At 40.2% G+C, this 19,906-nt stretch overlaps 1 protein-coding gene across 1 annotated transcript in view; it reads left to right on the top strand.

Moving 5' to 3' along the window:
- The window catches only part of fgf22 (fibroblast growth factor 22), a 107,664-nt gene extending 98,072 nt beyond the window's left edge, over window positions 1-9,592 (top strand). Inside the window, exons 2-3 of the mRNA XM_020531248.2 lie at window positions 1,190-1,293; window positions 8,530-9,592. Coding sequence (XP_020386837.1) covers window positions 1,190-1,293; window positions 8,530-8,724 — 299 coding nt within the window. The 3' untranslated portion in view covers window positions 8,725-9,592. The remainder of the gene's footprint in view (window positions 1-1,189; window positions 1,294-8,529) is intronic.
- The last annotated feature ends 10,314 nt before the right edge of the window (window positions 9,593-19,906 follow it).

Raw genomic sequence — 19,906 nt, 5'->3', positions numbered from 1 at the left:
CTCTGATGCTGCTTGGCCTGCTGTGTTCATCCAGCTCTACACCTTGTTATCTCTTGTATACTCTGCAATTTGGTTTTACTTTACATGGAAATGATAGTATTGTAATGTCTGAAGTTCTGGGGCACACCAGTGGCTAAACCCTGGCAAAGCCATGGAGTGGCCAGTAGAGGTCAAGGTATATTTAAAAAAGTAATTTGCAGAATTATTCTGAGCTAGGAAGAGCAGGGGTGCTTCCCAGGGCTTCACAATGAGCCTATGAACTTTTCAGCCCATCTTGCCTCTACTCTGTGTTAAACCTAATTGCCAAATGCCCTTTACAGGATTAACAATAAACGTGCGGAGACCATTTCCATCCATTCTTACAGGCTCTCAACACTTTGCCCGGATATCACTTTGGTTAAAATTTTGTTTGAGGGTTCCTATTGAAAATCCTAGGAGGAGAAAAGAACAGTACAACTTCGAAATAATCAAACTGATCTTACTTGACCTGTATACCCATAAAGGGAGCTCCAGTTTGGACCAGTACACACACTTCTGACCTAGTTTTCTTTCATGCATTTCCAATTGGCCTTAAACCTTTGTTAAAATGGAAAACAATCTTTCAATACAGAGCCTGGGTTATTCAAATCAAGATGGAACATTTAGTTTTTCTGTAGCTAACAATGCACATCTGAAAACAGACTCAGAATCTGTGGTACCAAACATTCAGGTGATCTATAGAACAATGCCACATCTTACTCTTTGCCACATAAATTATTTCCAATTGATTTTCATAGTCATGCTTGGGATGCCAGTCAAAAAGTATGAAAGCAAGGTTTCTGTCTTCCCTTTTAGTCAGAGAATTAAGGTTTAAATTTGCAGATTTTTCTGAACAGGCAATGTTTGGATTAATTGGACCCTGAAAACTGACAGAATAACATACGCAAAGTTTAAGAAAGGACAATCTCAGTGCAGTGTGGCATGTTTAAGAGCAACTGGCAAAGCACACATTGTTACTTCACTGTGTAAAGTACGGAATTAGGAAACACTGTAAGTTATATAAGAAATGAAGAAAATGCAACACATACTGTTGCAAAATTGTTTTGATCATGAATGTAAAAGTACATAGAATCATCACCATGCAACAATTTGAGATTATCAGATGTGGGGAGAAAAAAATAATGCAATGCATTTTCTCTTGCATTTGCAGGTATAATGGAAATCAGGTCAGTTAATGTTGGAGTAGTCGCAATCAAAGCGGTCAACACTGGCTTTTATTTAGCCATGAACAAGAAGGGAAAGCTATACGGCACGGTAAGGTTATACATTTAACACAATTTCACATCTTATTTAAAAGGCTAAATCCTACAATTTCTCTTTAGAAACATCAGATTTAACATAACAGCTACTTAGGCCCAACCACTGAGTAGTGTGCTGGTGGTGATCCTGCCAAGGGCATTTCTAACAGATCTGATGTGATTTAAATTGTAATTTGGCAATCTGTTGCCTGGTGTCAGGGTTCACAAAGCTTTCAAGAAAATCATCCCATCCCTGAGAACTTCCGGTCAATCAGAGACGGGCAGCTCTTCAGACCCAGCAGCACCACCAGGAACAGAGGACACTGTTGATACTGCAGTATACTCCAGGTGGAGGAACATCATTGAAGGTACTGGAGCTTGAATAAATGAAGGAATTTTGTTCAGGGTCAGACTGGCCATCCAATGCTCAATGGTGGCATTGTGGTATGCAGTTGGGAGAGAATTGGTTTGGAAGTCCACTGCATTGATTCCAAACACCTTGAAATTTCATGGCATCATTTCAAGCATGTACGAGGAAACCTCCTGCCAACCACCACCCAATGATGAATCAGTACTCCTCCATATTGAACACCGGTTGGTGTTTGGCAGAACGCCCACTGTCAGAATTGGCTAAGTCTTCAAGGACATATTTGGAAATCTAGGTGTTTGGCAGGTGGTGAGACAACCACCAAGAAACATAAAACCTACCCAAATACAGCCGCACCAATCTGTCACAGATTCACCCATTCAAGACAGCATCAGTAGGAATGACCACTGCACAGTCAATGTGGAAACACTGAGAATATCCTCCATTGTGTTGCATGGCACTACCACCAAGCTAAATAGGATGGATCTCAAACAAATCTAGCAACCAAATCAAAACTAGACATCAATAAGGCACTGCAGATTTTCAGCAACATCAGAATTGTACTCAAGCACAATCTACAAATTCATGGCCCGGCATAACCCCCTACTAAACAATTAACATCAAGCCAGGAGATCAAAAATAAAAACAGAAATTGCTAGAAAAACTCAGCAGGTCTGGCATCTCTGGAGAGGAAGCAGAATTAACACTTGGGGTCTAGTGACATTTCTTCGGAACCGGCGGGTAAATCTTGGTTCAAGGAAGGCATTCCCGGAACAGCAGCAGGCATACCTAAAATTGAGGTGTATCAACCTGGTGAAGCTACAGCACCTGGCATCTTGCATACCAAACTACATAATTAACATGCAATATAGAGGACTAAGTGATCCCATAACCAACACACTGCAGCTCTGCGATCCTGCCACATTGAAAAATGGCAGATGGAGTTCAATCTGGATAAATGGGAGGTATTGCATTTTGGTGCAACAAACAAGGGTAGGACTTACACAATTAATTGTAGGGTCTTGGGTAGTGTTTTAGAACAGATGGAACCTTGGAGTGGATGTACATAATTCTTTGGAGTTTACATCACGTATAGACAGGGTGGTTAAAAAGATGTTCCAACACCCTTGCCTTCATTGCTCAGTCCTTTGAGTATAGGAGTTGGGAAGTCATGTTGAGGTTGTACAGGCCATTGGCGAGACCTCTTGTGGAAAACTGTGTCCAGTTCTGGTCTCCCAGTTATAGGAAGGATATTATCAAGCTGGAGAGGGTTCAGAAGAGATTTACCAGGATGTTGCCGGGTACGGAATGTTTGAGTTATAAAGAAAAGCTGGATAGGCTGGGACTTTTTTCACTGGAGCGTAGGAGGTTAAGAGGCAAACTGATAGAAATTTATAAAATAATGAAAGGTATAGATAGAGGTAATGATAGTTGTCTTTTCCCTAAGATGAAGGATTTCAAGACTAGGGGTCACATTTTTAAGGTGAGAAGAGAGAGACTGAAAAATGACATAAGAGGTAAATTTTTTACACAGAGGGTGGTTCGCGTGTGGAATGAGCTTCCTGATGAAGTGGTGGATGCAGGTACAATTATAACAAAGCCATTTGAATAAGTACATGAATAGGAAATGTTTGGAGGGATATAGGCCAGGAGCAGGCTGGTGGGACTAGTTTAGTTTGGGATTATGTTCAGCATGGACTAGTTGGACTGAAGGGTCTATTTCTGTGCTGTATGACTCTATGAGTCAATGATTCCATCTAATCATGAATAGTGTTGTATAATTAAATAATTAATAGGACACCTCCTCCAATACTCCCATTGTGGGATCACTCAACAATGGGGAGCACAGTACATCAGAGAGAGACATTTTCCTCCATCTTCAGACTGATGTACTGATTGTATCATCTGTCACAGTTCTACAGCTGCCATTTCTCAGCTAATTTTGGTTCACTCCAGGGGATATCAAAAGCAGCTGAATACACTTCAGCCATAGTAATGAAGGCTGTGCTCCAGAATTAACCCCATTTTTATCCAGTTCAGTTCCGCATTGGCAATAGTGTTTAAAATTCCTCACGTATGCCTTGTGCACAAAGGATAGGACAATTCAAACTAAGACAATTGTTGCTTTTGCAGACTTCTATTAATCATCAGCAAAGTGGTGGAAGTGGTCATCGATAGTGCTCTCAAGTGTTACTTGTTTAGCAATAACCTGCTCACTTTCATTTGGGTTTCACCAGGACCCCCTCAGCTGTGGACTTCTATCATAGTCTTCATCCAAACATGGACAAAATATTTGATCTCCTGAGATGAGGGGAGAATAATTGCCCTCGACATCGAGGCAGCTTTTGGATGAGCCTGGCATCAAGGAGCTCTAGCATTACTGGAGCCAATGAGAATCAGGGCAATAACTCTCCATTGATTGGAGTATTACCTGGCACAAACGAAGGTAGTTGGAGTTGTTGAACGTCCAACATCTCAGCTCCAGGACATTATTGCAGGAAATCCTCATGGTAGTATCCTTGGCTAACGCATCTTTTGCTGATTAATTAATGAACTTCTTTTCAACATAAGGTCAGGAGAGGATGTTCACTCTTGATTGAACAATGTTCAGCAACATCTGTGAGTTCTCAGGTACTGACTCTAACCATTAACCCTTATAAGCAATTAGATTTCTATTGCTGAATTCCCCACTATTGATATCCTGGGTTACTCCTGACCAGAGACTGAATTGGACCAGTGATATAAATACTTTGTCTACAACAGTTGATCAGCGGCTAAGAATTCTGTGGTGACTATCCCTCCAATGCCTGTCTACAAGACACAAATCAGAATGCTTTGGAATACACACTCCAATGAGTGGATGGTACCACTCCAACAACACTTCACAAGGTCTGAACTATCCAGGACAACACAACCTGCTTGATTGACATCCCATCCACCACCTTCAATGTTCAGTCCCTTCACCACCAATGCTCCATGGCAGCAGTGTGTACCATCTACAAGATGCACTGCAGCATCTCACTAAGGGTCCTCTGATAGCACCTTCCAAATTCCCAATCTCTACCACCTAGACAGACAAGGGCAGCAGATATATGGGAACACCATGAGCTGCAGGTTCCCCTGCAAACGACACATCGTCCTGACTATAACTATATCGCCATTTCTTTACTGGTGCTGGGTGAAAATACCAAAACTCCCTTCCTAACAGTATTGTGAGTGAACCTATACCTCATGGGGTGCAGCAGTTCAAGAAGGCAACTCATTGCCACCTTCTCCAGGGCACTTACAAATGGGCAGTAACAGCAATGCCCACCTTCCATAAATTAGTAAAAATGCATCAATTTCCATTATGTTTCATTGACTAGTGATTGGAAAGAAATACATTGCATTTCTCTGCACTATCCATATTCAAAGAACATCACAAAGTCTTCACAGGCACTGAATTGTTTTTGAAGTATAAATAAAACAATCCCACAAACAAAGTCAGTATTTGTTGTTTTCGCTGAGAGATGAATGTTGGCTCAGACACCTGAACATTGTACATTCATCTGAATTGGCAGATGGAGACTCGCACTCCCTCAGCAAGAGGCACAAACCCTGCCTTATGTTTTCCCTTTTCATAGGCCAGTTATTGCTAAAGTGTTACCTTTCTCTGTAATATGTTCAACTTTTGCTATAGAGTAGGAAATATGATCATGATTTTGTCATTTTTGGGCTGGTAACTTTGCTTAAATAATGTGCCCAAGTTTTGTGGACTTATTAACTGAAAAGGACAAGGATATCAGCCTATCCTTGCCCACATTATTTATTTACTAAATACATAGCAGCTGTTAAAATAATGCTTTCTGCTGAACCTCACACCCGAAGCTGCATTTGAGTGGATTCTGATATCTGCCACTGATACAATGTTAAGTGTCATGAATTGCATCCTTGATAAGGGCGACAAAAGAACAAAACACAAAGGAAATGCATCAGCTGGATCATCTTTCATAACCTGACACACAGTAAATTCCTATTTCACCACGTGCTTCCATATCATGGTTACGGCTTTTGGTCTGGAGCACAATACACCAGACTATCCTGGAGACATCCTAGAAACATTTTACAAGCACTTGTTTTACCTCACTAATTACCCAGTGAATTGGTTTGTCTTTATTTTGGGCTGGGAATGGGTGGGTGGACAGAGGCAGGGCATAATACAGAACCAGCGGGATGTCAACATTTTTTGTGCTCGTCACTGACAAAATAGAATGCTTCCCATCTCAGGTGACTAACTTCAGTGGCCAAACCAGGGATTACTCAGCCAGCTACAAAGTGAACTTTTCCCAGTTACAAGGCACTGCTCTGAACAAATTACAGTCCCATCGAAGTTAAATATGTCGCCAGCAGGGCTGCCACCTTCTTTTGAAATGCTTCTTTCACTGTCATTCAACAAAATGATTGAATGCCATCCTCCAAACAACACCTCTTTTGAGTGTTGTGCGGAGTTTCTCTTTTTGCATTGTAAACATCTGTGTACCTTCCTGATTGTGCCTAAAGGTATTCAACTGTCTTAAACCTTTTTGGAAGATTTTACGAGCAATTGTCTGTAACACAAATATTTGACTGCAGTATCCACACACTAGAAGTTAGTGTTATTTTCCTAAGTGAGGAATCTGAAAGTTTAACCTTTAAGCTCCTGAAATAACTCAAAAGTTCCTCACACTCTGAGTTGGTCAATTCTTTAACTTAAATTATGTTTTGCAGGATTATTAAGCATTTGAGGTTTCTTAAGTATATAAACAAACAATATGTTATTCAAATATTATATCATAAATCAGAATGGAATATCATGAATTTGAAGGGAAAGCTGCAAACTGCATTTCAACCTCAGCTATAAACAGATAACCTGGGCATTAATATACTTGCTGATTGCTTGCATCATCAATTAAATGTTTTACTGTCTTAGACTGTGAATTAGGGAGTTATAATGTGGGAAAGAACATGGCCTCCTCACTGCCTTGCAGTGCTGTGCCAGCCAGACCAATGGAATACAACAATTATAATTTTGTTGTAAACTACTTGCCATTCTGAGCTCCTTATAATCTGCACCACTGTGAGCTGACCTTACGGAACCTGCCAGGATGAGTTTGATAACTCAACGCTTTGAATTTCAATCCCTGTAATCCTCAAGTTACGAAGTTGCATCTTTTCTTGCACCACTATCTTGCACTTTGCTCCAGACAATGATGTCAACTGTATCATAATTGGCTGAAATCTTCAGGTCATTGACCTTTTATCCGCCAGGTCGACTGGCTGAAATACAATGAAAAATGATGGAGCAGACACATCAACGTCACCTAAATGTTAGGAATAGAAAATACTGTCAATGAGCTACACTGAAATGAATCAGTCATTGCTAATGATTTACAAACTAAAGGTTTGCCGAAGACTACACCACAGACATGGAGAACTGGGCAGACATTCCAATCTTTATTTTTCTGTTTTGCTAGGGACTTGAAGTAGGTGGATAGATAGAGTGAATCCCATCATGTAAATGAGAGGGGGAGATGGTACAATCCATATTCGATTGACTTGCTTGTTATTTTCGAAAAATCTGTGTTGAGCTTCCCTTCCAAGGTGGTTGGAAACTCCTTTTGTGGAAATTAATGGGAAAGGAAATGTTGGCAGTAGAGACGAAGACCAGAAATTTCTTACAGTAATTCACAACAACATGCTCAATTTAAATAACAAAGTGTTTCTTTTATACATAAGGAAAGAAACTTCCAGCAATCCTTTCTATTATATGTATGCTGTCTCTGGTTGGGATTGAGATAACAGCAAAATACTGCAGGTGCTGAGATAAAAACAGGAAGTGCTGGAAAAACTCAGCAGGTCTGGCAACAACTGTGGAGAAAGAAATAGAGTCCAGTGATTTATCTTTGGAACTTAGCTGGGATTGAAATAATTTTGCTTACAAACTATAGGGGCAGGCCACTTAGGACTGAGGTGAGGAGAAATTTCTTCACCCAAAAAGTGGTGACATTGTGGAATTCTCTGCCACAGAAAATGGTTGACGCCAAAATATTGAGTATTTTCAAGAAGAGGTTAGATACAGTTCTTAGAGCTAAGGGGATCGAAGACTATGGGGAGGAAGCTGGAACAGAGTACTGAGTTGGATGATGAACCATGGTCATATTGAATGGCATATCAGGCCTAAAGGGCCTATTCTTTCATTGAATACTTGAATGCATAGAATCATAATCTGACTGGAGGTACAGTTGATAGGTGCGGAAAAGGAACTTCTTATACATACCTCTGCCTCTTTATCCAACCTGCCGCTAAAATGGCATACTTATCAATCTACTCACTGAGGGGAAAATGTCATTGCTTTTCAAATTGTAGGTAGTTAAAACACATCAGATTTATCTGGTGTTTTTCTCCATGAATGTTCATAAAACACTGAGTCTTTTCTCACTCCCTTGCCCACGCATATACACATTTGCATTTCTAAGCTGCGTGTCTAAATTCCTTTTTTAAAGAAGTTATGGATTCTGCCCTAAAGAATTCCACAATCAAGCACCTTCTGTGTAAATGAATTATCTCTAAGCTGCCCTGTTATTTGAGTCCCATTATTAAATTCCTGCTGGCTAATTACTGAAAAGATTTTCCTCATTACAGTCACATTGGACTATTGCATTGCAATTTCTAGTGGTCAGCTTTGAGCTCCATTGGTACCATGCTGGGAAGAGGTTGGAAAGCCTCTCTCCCTGGGTAGTGCAGATGCATATTCAGGAGTTGGTGGTAAATTAGAAAATCATAAAGTAGGAAAAGTGAAAAAAGAGATAAAAATCATTGTTTGATAACAACCTCCAACTATTGATTGTCTTTTTGTTCCTTTTCTAGGAAGAGTACAACAACAATTGTAAGTTTAAGGAAAGGATAGAAGAGAATGGTTACAATACTTACGCCTCTCTGAAGTGGAAGCATAAAGGGCGGCAAATGTTCATCTCATTAAATGGGAAAGGATCCCCTCGCCGGGGACATAAAACAAGGAGAAAACATCTCTCAGCTCACTTTCTACCCATGATGGTGCCCTAGACACCAGCTTGTGCCCACATGCCCTGAATTGTGCATCATTACCAAGTCTTGCCATTTGACGCTGCAAAGAAAAAAATGCACATTTCCTTTTTTTATTAATCATGGATCTCACATACAGAGCTATTTTCTCTGCATAAAGCTTGCGCAAGCAACAGAGCATTTACTGTTGTAAATATATGTTTTCTTGGGACCATTTGCAGCACCTCTTCATCAATATAACTGTAGGACTTCTGTAGAGAAAAAGACAACCCTCAGCCACAATAGACAGAAGAGAAAAAAAGCAGTAGCATTTAATATAACAATTTGTTTCTTTTTGAATTAAGGAAACCTGAAAGAAGCTTTTTTTTGGCTTAGAGCATGAACAATAACACTGACAATGCTATATGTGTGTCTGGGTTTGGCCGAGGGGCAAGGATAGAAAGGACAGAATAACTGTTGAGCATCTATACCAAAGTTCGAAATTGTTGTAATGCACAGAAGACTATGCTCTAGTCCAAGAAAGACTGCATTTGTAATTTGCACCTGGTTTAGGGAGACTATGTACAAGCAAACCATGAATAGGTATCTTCCATAAGTTCCTGACTGCATGACAACTTTGTATACACCACGGAAGATCCACACATGGGATGTCTGAACTGATTTATAGTGAGCGCTGAAGAGATGGATTTGTGACTGTTCTGTTACAGCTCAACTGTGCTGCACAGCAAATGTTGGACAGGTCGATGATGTTGTAGGAAATGGTCATATTTATGCAAATATAAATCATGGTGTTATTTGTAGGTTAATACAATCAAACATTTCATTGGAATGGAATGGATTTGCCAAACTACCAATATCACATCAGAACAGGGGAAGCTGGCTTTCATGTAATGTAACAACTCAATAAATCTCTTTCTTTCTTAGAAAGCACAGTCAAGAGATGAATTTCTAAAGCTTTTGATGTGTTTCTTCAAGTGTTAAAACTCTTTTACAATATAGTGAATAAAGTGGTATCTTACTAATTACTAATTAATCTCGCAGTTTATGACATTATCTGAACCCCTTTATTGTGTATTCACCATATTTGTGAATTAATGCAATAAAAATTGCCTAAAATCAAAGGCAGTTGCAAGCAAATATTTAGCACAGTCTCCTAGTGTGGTTAGGTTAATCAATTATTAATCTTCACTAACTGTTCAACTTCAACAACATATTTTCAAGTATTAGAGCTCTACTTATAACTTGTCTGATTAATGCCAAAGGAAATGTGGGGTTAATTATACAATGATACCCACGGCTCTGATACTGCCAACCAGATAAATTCTACATTTATATATAGCTTTGAACAAAATAAAGTTGAAATCTGTTGACTGTAAAGAAAGAGAAAAGAACACTGTAATTTGTATAGCATCATTCATCATCTTGGCCATAACAGACCTGGCTCATTAGGTAACTCTCTCGTGTTGTGGGCTCAGTCCCATGACAGCATTGAGCAGTAAGTCTAGAATGTCACTCCAATACAGTTCTGAGGGAATGCTGCACTGCTGCATGTATAATCTTTCAGGTGAGACTTTAAACTGGTTGACCGGATGCAGCTCCAACAACATTCAACAAGGTCAACAGTATCCAGGACAAAGCAACCTGCTTGATTGGCAACCCATCACCACCTTCAATGTTCAGTTATGCACGGTGGCAACAGTGTGTACCATCTACAAGATGCACAGCAGTATCTCACTAAGGGTCCTTTGACAGCGCCTTCCAAAACCACGACCTCTAGCATCTAGAAGGACAAGATACATGAGAATACTACTACCAATAACTCCCTTCCAAATTACACATTATCCTGACTTGGAACTATACCGGTCATTCCTTTTCAGCTACAACATGATATACATGCATTTTCCCAATTTTTCACCACATATATACATGACTTACTTATCAATACGTTATAACTAGATGCAAGAGATCAAACAGGAGATACTGGTTGTGTAAAGATGTCTGAGAATTTAAGAAATGGGGAGGCAATGGCCTAGTGGTATTGTCACTGGACCTGTTAACCCAGAGACCCAGATAATGTTCTGGGGACCTGGGTTCAAATCCCACCATGGCAGATAGTGGAATTTGAATTCAATAAATATCTGGAATTAAGAGACTGATGGTGACCATGAACCCATTGTCGATTGTTGAAAAAACCCATCTGGTTCACTAATGGCCTTTGGGGAAGGAAACTGCCATCCTTACCTGGTCTGACCTACATGTGACTCCAGAAACACAGCAATGTGGTTGACTCTTAACTGCTCTCTAGGCAATTAGGGATGGGCAATAAATGCTGCCTGGCCAGTGATGCCCCTCATCCCGTGAATGAATTAAGAAAGACATGTCCCCTCTTTGCGTCGTTTACTGACAACATTTCAAAATGGTGACAACTCACACCCAAATCAGTGGTTCACAATTGTACTTGTGAATAAGTCAAACCTTGTTTTTGGAGGGATTTTGAGGGCTCAAAGTTGAACTTACACCCGACATCAATGGTATTGACATCAATGGTATTTCAACAAGTATATTTGAACTTTTTTTTAACAAGTTTCCAAATGTTATTCATATCACTAATTCTGTTCTTAGCCTTAGAAAGATTAGAAGATTCAATCTGGAAGCAATTTAGATTATATTCAATAATTTTTATTTGAACCAACTTAATTAAAGGTTAACCATGTATTTATTATATGAAACAAACAAACGACACTTTGAATATTATGATATTTTATTACAAAGATAACAAAAAACTTTAACTTATGACATTCAACGTTATCATTTGAAATCCTCTTTCAACACTTCTCTGGTCTTTAATCCCACAATATCTGTGTTATTTATCAATTATAATTAAAATGATAGGAAACCTTCACTTACAAATCCAAACAAATTAAAGCATGTTAGACCATTTGGGAGGGGTTGCAGAAACCCTTGATTTTTCCTTTCTCTGTGAAAATATTGCATGCTTTAATTTTATCAATTTTAAAAAAGGTGAATGGTGTTTCATTTGCCAATCAGGATAAGCATATTTAAGGGAAAATCACTTTGCTTAGTTTATAGTAATGCTTTATGGGAAATGCATTCTTGAATTTATTACTTCTATACTATGGCATTTATTTAGTATGTGTAAAGGTATAAGTTTTAAAGGTATGTCAGGCCTATTGTGAAAAGTAGGATACATGTTTTTCAGATTGCAACATGCTACCATTTCATAACCTTTCATGCAACACTGATTGTCTATCATCCCTGTTTAAGGAGAGGACCTACACTGAATTTACTACCATCTTGAAAGCCCTTCAGTGGGCTGAATTTTACATAGGTTGGCTAAGTCTGAGGTGTGTCAAGCTGTTTGGAGGATTTCTGCTATGAAGGCCTAGTTAGTTTTCTTACTGATACTTACTAAATTCACCCAATTCTAGCCCCATTTTACAACCCATCACTTTAAGCACCGCATGCCATTCTGCTGGATATCCCTGAATTCCCTGGCATTCTTTGCACTTGCTCCATCTTTAAAAGCCCATTGTGTGCTAGGGTAGGCACTGAAAGTCTGGACTGCGTTCATGCTCACCCCTGATTTAGAAATTAATAGCAGACTGTTCTAGGATTGTTCAACAGATGGCGTATTTGGTTCTCTGCCTCACTGTACAAATTGTACTTCCACAATTTTTCTTGCTCCCTAAATTTGCCCACTCCAATACTTTTTCCTAGCTCCCTCAGATCAGAGGGGTGACCATGGCTACCCGCATGGGCCGCAGTCTCTTCGTGCGATATGTGGAACATTCCTTGTTCCAGTCCTATTCCCGCCCCCACCCACAACTCTTTCTCTGATATATTGATGATATCATTAGTGCTGCTTTCCTCTGTCATCGGGAATCAGAAAAGTTCACCGATTTCGCTTCCAATTTTCACCCTGCCCTCAGTTTTGCCTGGTCTTTCTCTGACTCCTCCCTTCCCTTCCTCGACATCTGTTTCCATTTTTGGGGATTTCCACTATATCCACTATAAATCCACTAAAAACCACTGACTCCCACAGCAACCTGGGCTATACATCCTCACACCCCACGTCCTGTAAAGACTCCATCCCATTCTCTCAGTTCCTCTGTCTCCATCATATATGTCCAGATGAGGCCGACTTCGACAAGGGAGCCTCCAAAATGTCCACCTTCTTCCTCAACTGAGGATTCCCCAGCACCGATGTTGACAGGGCCCTCAACCAGATCTGATCCATCTCCCGCACTTCCGCCCTCACACCTTCTCTTCCCTCCCACATGAGCAATAGGATCCGCCTTGTCCTTACCTACCATACCACCAGCATCCACATCCAGAGGATCATCAGACGCCATTTCCACCACCTCCAGTGAGATGCCACCACCAGACACATATTTCCCTCCCCTCCCTTGTCCACCTTCTGCAGGGACCGTTCCCTCCAGGGCACCCTGGTCCACACTTCCTTCACCTCTAACACCCCGCCACAGCCCTAAGGCATGTTCCCCTGCAACCAGTGAAGATGCAATACCTGCCCATTTACCTCCTCCATCCCCAGTATCCAAGGGCCCAAACATACCTTCCAGGTGATGCAACACTTCACCTGCACTTCCCAAAATCTAGTCTACTGCTCACAATGTGGTCTCCTCTACATTGGGGAAATGAAGCTTAGACTTGGCAACCAATTCACAGACATCTACGTTCTACTTGCAAAAAAGACCCTGAGCTACCTGTTGCTTACCACTTTAATGCACCACCCTGTTCCCTGACCAACATCTCTGTCTCTGGCTTGCTGCAGTGTTCTAGCGAAGCTCAAGAACAACACCTCATTTTCCACTTGGGGACCCTGCAGCCCTCCAGATTCAATATCGAGTTCAATAATTTTAGGGCCTAAACTCTCCCCTGTCCCAGCCCCCCACCCCACACACCAGGCCTTGTTACCACATAGCCTGCCATTACACACTACCTATTGTTAGTCACTGACAGTCCCCATTAACAACTATTCACCCTCCTAGCCCAATCATTCTCAACTCATTTGTCTATCCAACTGCTCTTCTCTCTCTCTCTTCGGGCTCTATCCTATCGTTTCCTCCTTACCTCACTACCCTTCCTATTTTCTGCATTTTCTCAGCTACCATCAGTTCTGTGGAAGGGTTACCGGCCCCGAAACGTTAACTCTGATTTTTTTTTCCTCACAGATGCTGCCAGACTTACTGAGCTTTTCTAGCAACTTCTGTTTTTGTTACTGACAGTCTGGAGGTGTCCTGCATGGTTCCTGATACTTGCCCCGAACATGGCAGACAGGGGGACATCTACATCTGCACCATCACACCCCATTTACAGGAAGGTCATGGTAGTCATGACACAGTTCCCTCAGGATCAGCAGTGGAGGCCGTGACACTAGACCATGCCAGCTTGGTCTGAAGTAGCCACCCTGATTAAAGCAGTCTCATCCATCTGGAGGAAAGTACAGCGATGTCGGAAGAAGGTCAATGACTTTCTCCTATCTGCAATCATTTTCTCCTCAAAGCTCATATTACAATGCCTGCAACACGTTCCCTTGCTTGCCATCATCCACCCCAATCCCAACACCACTAAACCTGCTCGCCCTCAACACTACCTACTCAACTGCTTGGGACACCTCCTCATCAAAAATAACAGCTGTGTCAGGCACTTTCATTTTCTTAATAGCTGCCACTGTCTCTCATCCCAGGAGGAAAACAGACCCTAGTAGGGCAGAAAGAGTCAAGATGGCTGGGGTTCTGATGAAGGGTCACTAGACCTGAAACGTTAACTCTGATTTTTTTCTTCACAGATGTTGCCAGACCTGCTGAGCTATTCCTGCAACTTCTGTGTTTTTTCCCTGATTTACAGCATCTCCAGCTCATTTGGATTTTATTTGGCTGGTGGGCTACCCAACATTCAGCTCCTCATCCCATATGTGGAGAGCTTCCTGATTCTGACCACCCTCAGTGTCTGACTAACCATTTCTGAGTCCCTGAACTAGTATTGGAGACTGCCCTTGACTGACTGTACCTGGAACCGCTTGAACAAATGCTATCTCCCCTTGACTTAATTGAGGCCAGCTGACAAGTTTCTTTCCTTTGTGTCTGCGCTAAACGGAAAGGCAAGAAAAGAGAAATATGAGCCTGGCATCACTGACTGAGAGATCAAATGCAAAAAGGCATGACAAGCTAATGCAAGGCAGGGGTACTGTCAGCATACATGTGAGCTCAGAATGATTGTGTAATATGACAGCAATCAAAAAGTGCGGAAATAAGTCCAGTACATAAGCTGGATGTGTGTCCATAAGTATATAGTGTCCTCTCAGCAGCATTACGATGATAGTTGCCAGTTCGGCCCAAGGTGAAGCATGAAGTCCAGAAGTATCCTGTATCGCAAATGAGCCATAAGGGTTCTTAGAGGCTGGTACATACCAGATGAAAACATCCGTGGATTTGGGGTATGAGTTGCTGTTGCCCATGAAATGTTCCTTGAAATGTCGGTACCTACTGTCCAACATGGAGGCTGTTTGGAACAAGGCGTGAGCTGAATTTGTCTTGTACTTTCTCTGGTTTCCATGTTGAGTTTTCTCCATGTCTAGCTTGCTTGATGAGTTTTGTAAGATAGAAATCTGAATATTAATGAAATGAATTGTGCCATCAACAAGGCTTTTAACAAGCAACAATCCCCCTTAATTTACAACTCGCTGCTGTCTAGCGGCAAACTCAACATGCTGTTTGTGAGAAGCATAAAAGAAGAAGTGTAGTGCTCCTAATGTCAATATCAGCCTTATTCGACCACTTGTTCAACTCTGCCACAAATCTCCCCTTAGCCCACATCATCAGACTCCTATAAGATTCCATACATAGCAGGAGCATAATTGCAATTTCATCCTTTTAGTAAAAGTAACTGCTTGCTTCAGTTGGTAACATGTCCACTTCCAAGTCAAAAGGACATGAGGCTGAGTCTCTGTCAAAGACCTGAGAGCATAATTTAGACTAGCACATCAGTGCAATATTGGGATGACCATGTTAGAGATGTTACCTTTCAGATAAGTGCAAACTACCAATCCCAATAGTTCAGATGAATATTAAAAAATTCCCTGGTGTATTGGAAAAAAGAGGAGCTGTTCCCTCTTCAATCAACATCACTTAGGAAAAATGATCATTTATCATTTTGTGTCTGTGGCCATGTGTGTAGAGAACAACAGGATGTGAAATGCTTGGGATGTAATAAAGCTTCATATAGTCCCGAGTTCTCTGTTTCCTCTTTTGATCATGTTTGAAGCATCAACTAAAGGAAATCTTCAAGGATACGTTGTTCATGCAATTATCAAAGCAGTTCACCATACACCCCTTCAAAACATATTACAAAACCCCAAAAAAGAAATAGACCGGTAATAAGTGTTATCATGCTCTGCTTTTAGTTTTGAAGTCCTGAGGTTCATTATCCTCACAGAGTACCTACTGACCTGCCCACAACATTTATCATATTTCTGAAAATGTAACCACCTCAGTGGGCAAGTTTTGATAAAGCCACACAGCTGTTGATAAGGTGTAATTATTTTGTTTTTAATGATTTTGTGATTCAATCAGCAGCACACAAACAGAATCTGTGGTAACACTTAGAGCAAGATCAAAGTGGCTCTTTTGATCTCAGTTGAAAAAAAACCTTCAGTAGACACGCTATTCTTAATCAAAAGGAACATTCAGATGCTATGCTCAACCAAACACACGCAACTTAACAGACACAAAACAAGTGCAGGTGCTTTTTTGCAATTTTACATAGGCACAAACACAAGACCATTATAATAGGATGTTCTGTCTTCTACAAATTAAGTGGTCATTATTACTTTTGATGGAATGTGTTTATGACTAAGATGAGCCTGTGTTGGAATCGTAACTCAGACGTTTAGCAAACTGTAATGTTTCTTCTGTTTTGTTTCCTAAATCAGATGTTTATTTTCACGACTTGATTGAATGAATAAATTGGACAATCCCCTAAATGTCAAATTCTTTTTCAAGGAGAACTGAAGGGTTGAATCACTCTATACCCACAGAGTCCACAAGAGTGACAGAGTGCCACAAATTTAATTCCCCAGCCATCACAAGCACAATAACATTTTAAATCCCTCTTCTATGGTCTGCAGTTGTTCCTGCTTTTCAAAGCACAAGAACTTGGGATTAGGCTTGTTTTGTTTAAAAAAGAAGTTCTATGGTACTTTGTGAATGAACCTTTGGGCTCATGAGCATAAAACACTTCTTACCCGCAGTGTTCTTTTTCCTACAAAATGTACAAGTCACTGTTCTGTAGCCAGTGCTGTCACTTTGTGGAAGGAAATGGGACATCATATTTCAAACTAAAGGTATATTTTCCAACTGAAAGCTTTACACATTTATGATTACTGGGTAACCACAATTTGATGTCAAGCAAGATTTTTCCTTGTGTGGAACATGTGTTCAGATACACTTGTACATCCCTTAACGACTATCTTCACAGTCAAATTATTAGGACTTTTTTTCCTACTATCCATTGCATAAAGGTATTTTACATCTCATCTTCCCTCCAAACTAAACTTGGTTTTTAGTTATCAATATTTAATCTGAGCTTTTTTTAACAAATAAGGCAAAAAAATACTTTTGGAAATAGCATTATACTTCAAGAGAAAAGAAAATCATATTCATCTAAGTTAGAGACATTCATTCAGCTATTGGGTAATTCATATTGCCTATCCTCACAGAGACTAATTTCAGAAAAGCAGGAGGTGAAACCATGTAACTTGCCATAAGATTGGGAAAAGAAAAAAGCTGAATTGTGCTCGGTCAATTGAAATTTGCAACGTTGAGACTGTGAGATGTTCATTTGTAAAGAATATCAATAGACTTGGATCAAAGATGAGTAAATGGAGTTGATCCCAGATGGAGCTACCAGCTTGAGGGTCTTGCCTCTTCTTGTTCCTATGTTCCGATGTGAACTATTACAAATGAAATGTAAAGAAACTACTACTGAAAAGTAATGTCAGAAACTGTTTAACATCAGTCATTCTTCTGTCTACTATTTTAACAGTAGTGAGATCCCACTCTCATTTATTCCCGAATGATTAATGTTGCTTAATTTCTAGACCTGTGGCCTTACATTTCCGGAGTATAACAGTCGAATCAGAGCCCTACTTACATGGAGTCCGCCCTCTTTGTATTGATCCCATTATGATACCACAATCTCCTATCCAGCATTATCTGGGACCCCCAAAGGTTGCTATAGGCTTAATTTTAATCCACTCAACACCAGTCACTTACGTAGTGTTAAAATTAGGCCTGCATGCTGTTTTATTTCCAGGTTTCTAGCCCCAGAAGAAAAGATCAGTAAAACTTGTGAATGATGCGTACAAGTCTGTCTTGTTTTGTATCCATCAGAACAATGCTCCAGTATGACCAGTACATTTATGTCTACGCGTTACTGTATATTTGCTGTTTTTTTACCCTCTGGCGTGGGAAGAGGCCTTATCAGGTTAAGTTTCCCAGGACAAGGACATGAATTTCAGGTGAATCTGAACCTGGGCAGGCACAGCATGTTGAAAACAGAGCCCAAAGATTTTGCTCCAGTTATATAGTACAAGTTCGCATGTTAAACATTCTGCAATGGAAGTATTGGAAGACATTAAACATTAAGTCTAAGTGTTGTTTTCCTACTCTGTTACTCAATGTAAGTATGCAAGTGGATGTAATTCAGAGCACAGTATTCAATTGCAGTTATCCAATACCTGTAATCATAATATAATATTGTCTAAGGAAAAGTAGCGCTGAGCTGTGCCTTTTGCCTTATACTTCATTTATAACATGAATGTAGACTGCACAATACTACAGCTGCTGGTGCAGGCAGCCTTATGGCTGACTGACTGTGAACATACATAAAATCAGATCAAAATGAGCACTTGGTCTTCCAAAACTATCATAGAGAGATGAAGAAGAAAAGCAAAGCCTTTCTCCAGTGGGAGAAAATAGAAAACTTTGCACATATTCAAACTGAACCTTCATAGAATATTTAGAAAACAATAGCTTCCCCAGCAATGTTCAAATTGCTACTATCCTTGCATAAATGTTCTATATTGTTAGTAGAAACATCCAGTCTATAATCTCTAACTTCCTGCAAATTTAGAACCTCAACCCAGCAATTATTAGATGCGGGTGATAGTTCTATTCTGCTCAAGCTGACAAGGAAGAGTGTCAGTAGAAATGTGTTCAATGTAGCTTAAATTGAGCTGATTCTTGCTCTATAAAGATGAGAAAATTCTACCACATTGGTCATGGGTTATGTTGGAGTGGTGGGATACCTATGTTATTAAAAAGTCCATTGGTTTTATTCTTTCTATTTCAAAATTAGATTGCTTGTGACACGCTGCAAGTGAGATCACACCAAAAGTCATTTTAATGGTTCACCAGGAATATGTTTCCAGAAATACAGGGCCTATATTTATTTTAGCTGTCAGTTTGAGCGAGAGTAATATTGTTCCCATTTACACTATCAAATTTTTGATGTAAAAAAAAGGGAGAGAACTGTCAATCAACACATATTGGTCAAGATTCCAAAAGATAATCAATAAATGGCATGCACTGTCTCAGCATATTTGCCTTCAAAAATAACAGTAACTGCAACTCAGAAGCAATGGCTTTTTCAGTCGCGAATCGACGGAGATCATACTTATGGTATGTTGAACTATGTCTTAGATTCCAAACCAGACAGGTCCATAAGACAGTTACATGGCATAATGAGAAGCGATGTTCTAGTACAAAGGTTCAACTGCAGTCACTCTGTTTGTGTAATAGAGCCCGTGAAGTCAGTTGGTGAAGTGTATGTGATGTACAGGAACATCAGTAAGTATAAAACCCAGACAAAGTGTGTAAATCTGGGATAATCATAGCCTTGTAAGTAGCGTTGTAAATAAACTTCAAGTTGTCTGACTCAACAGAAAGTGTTTATCTTTGGTCTATGTAACATGGGCAAACTTGTGACTTTGAGGTCAAAAGCAACCTACTGAAGTCTTTCAAATTCCAGGTATGTCTGGTCACGCTGTTTCCTGACAGTACAGGATTTCTGATGGCATGCCTCCAGCACCAACTGGTATGCACCTATGATAATCTATTTTACTGCCTTGTGATCAACGACACTTCCTTCAGGCAAGAGGAAG

This window comes from Rhincodon typus, chromosome 29 (genome assembly GCF_021869965.1).
Source record: "Rhincodon typus isolate 14 chromosome 29, sRhiTyp1.1, whole genome shotgun sequence".
In the NCBI taxonomy this organism is placed as follows: Eukaryota; Metazoa; Chordata; class Chondrichthyes; order Orectolobiformes; family Rhincodontidae; genus Rhincodon; species Rhincodon typus.
Note: the sequence above shows the minus strand (reverse complement) of the source record. Positions and strands in the feature narration are given on the sequence as shown.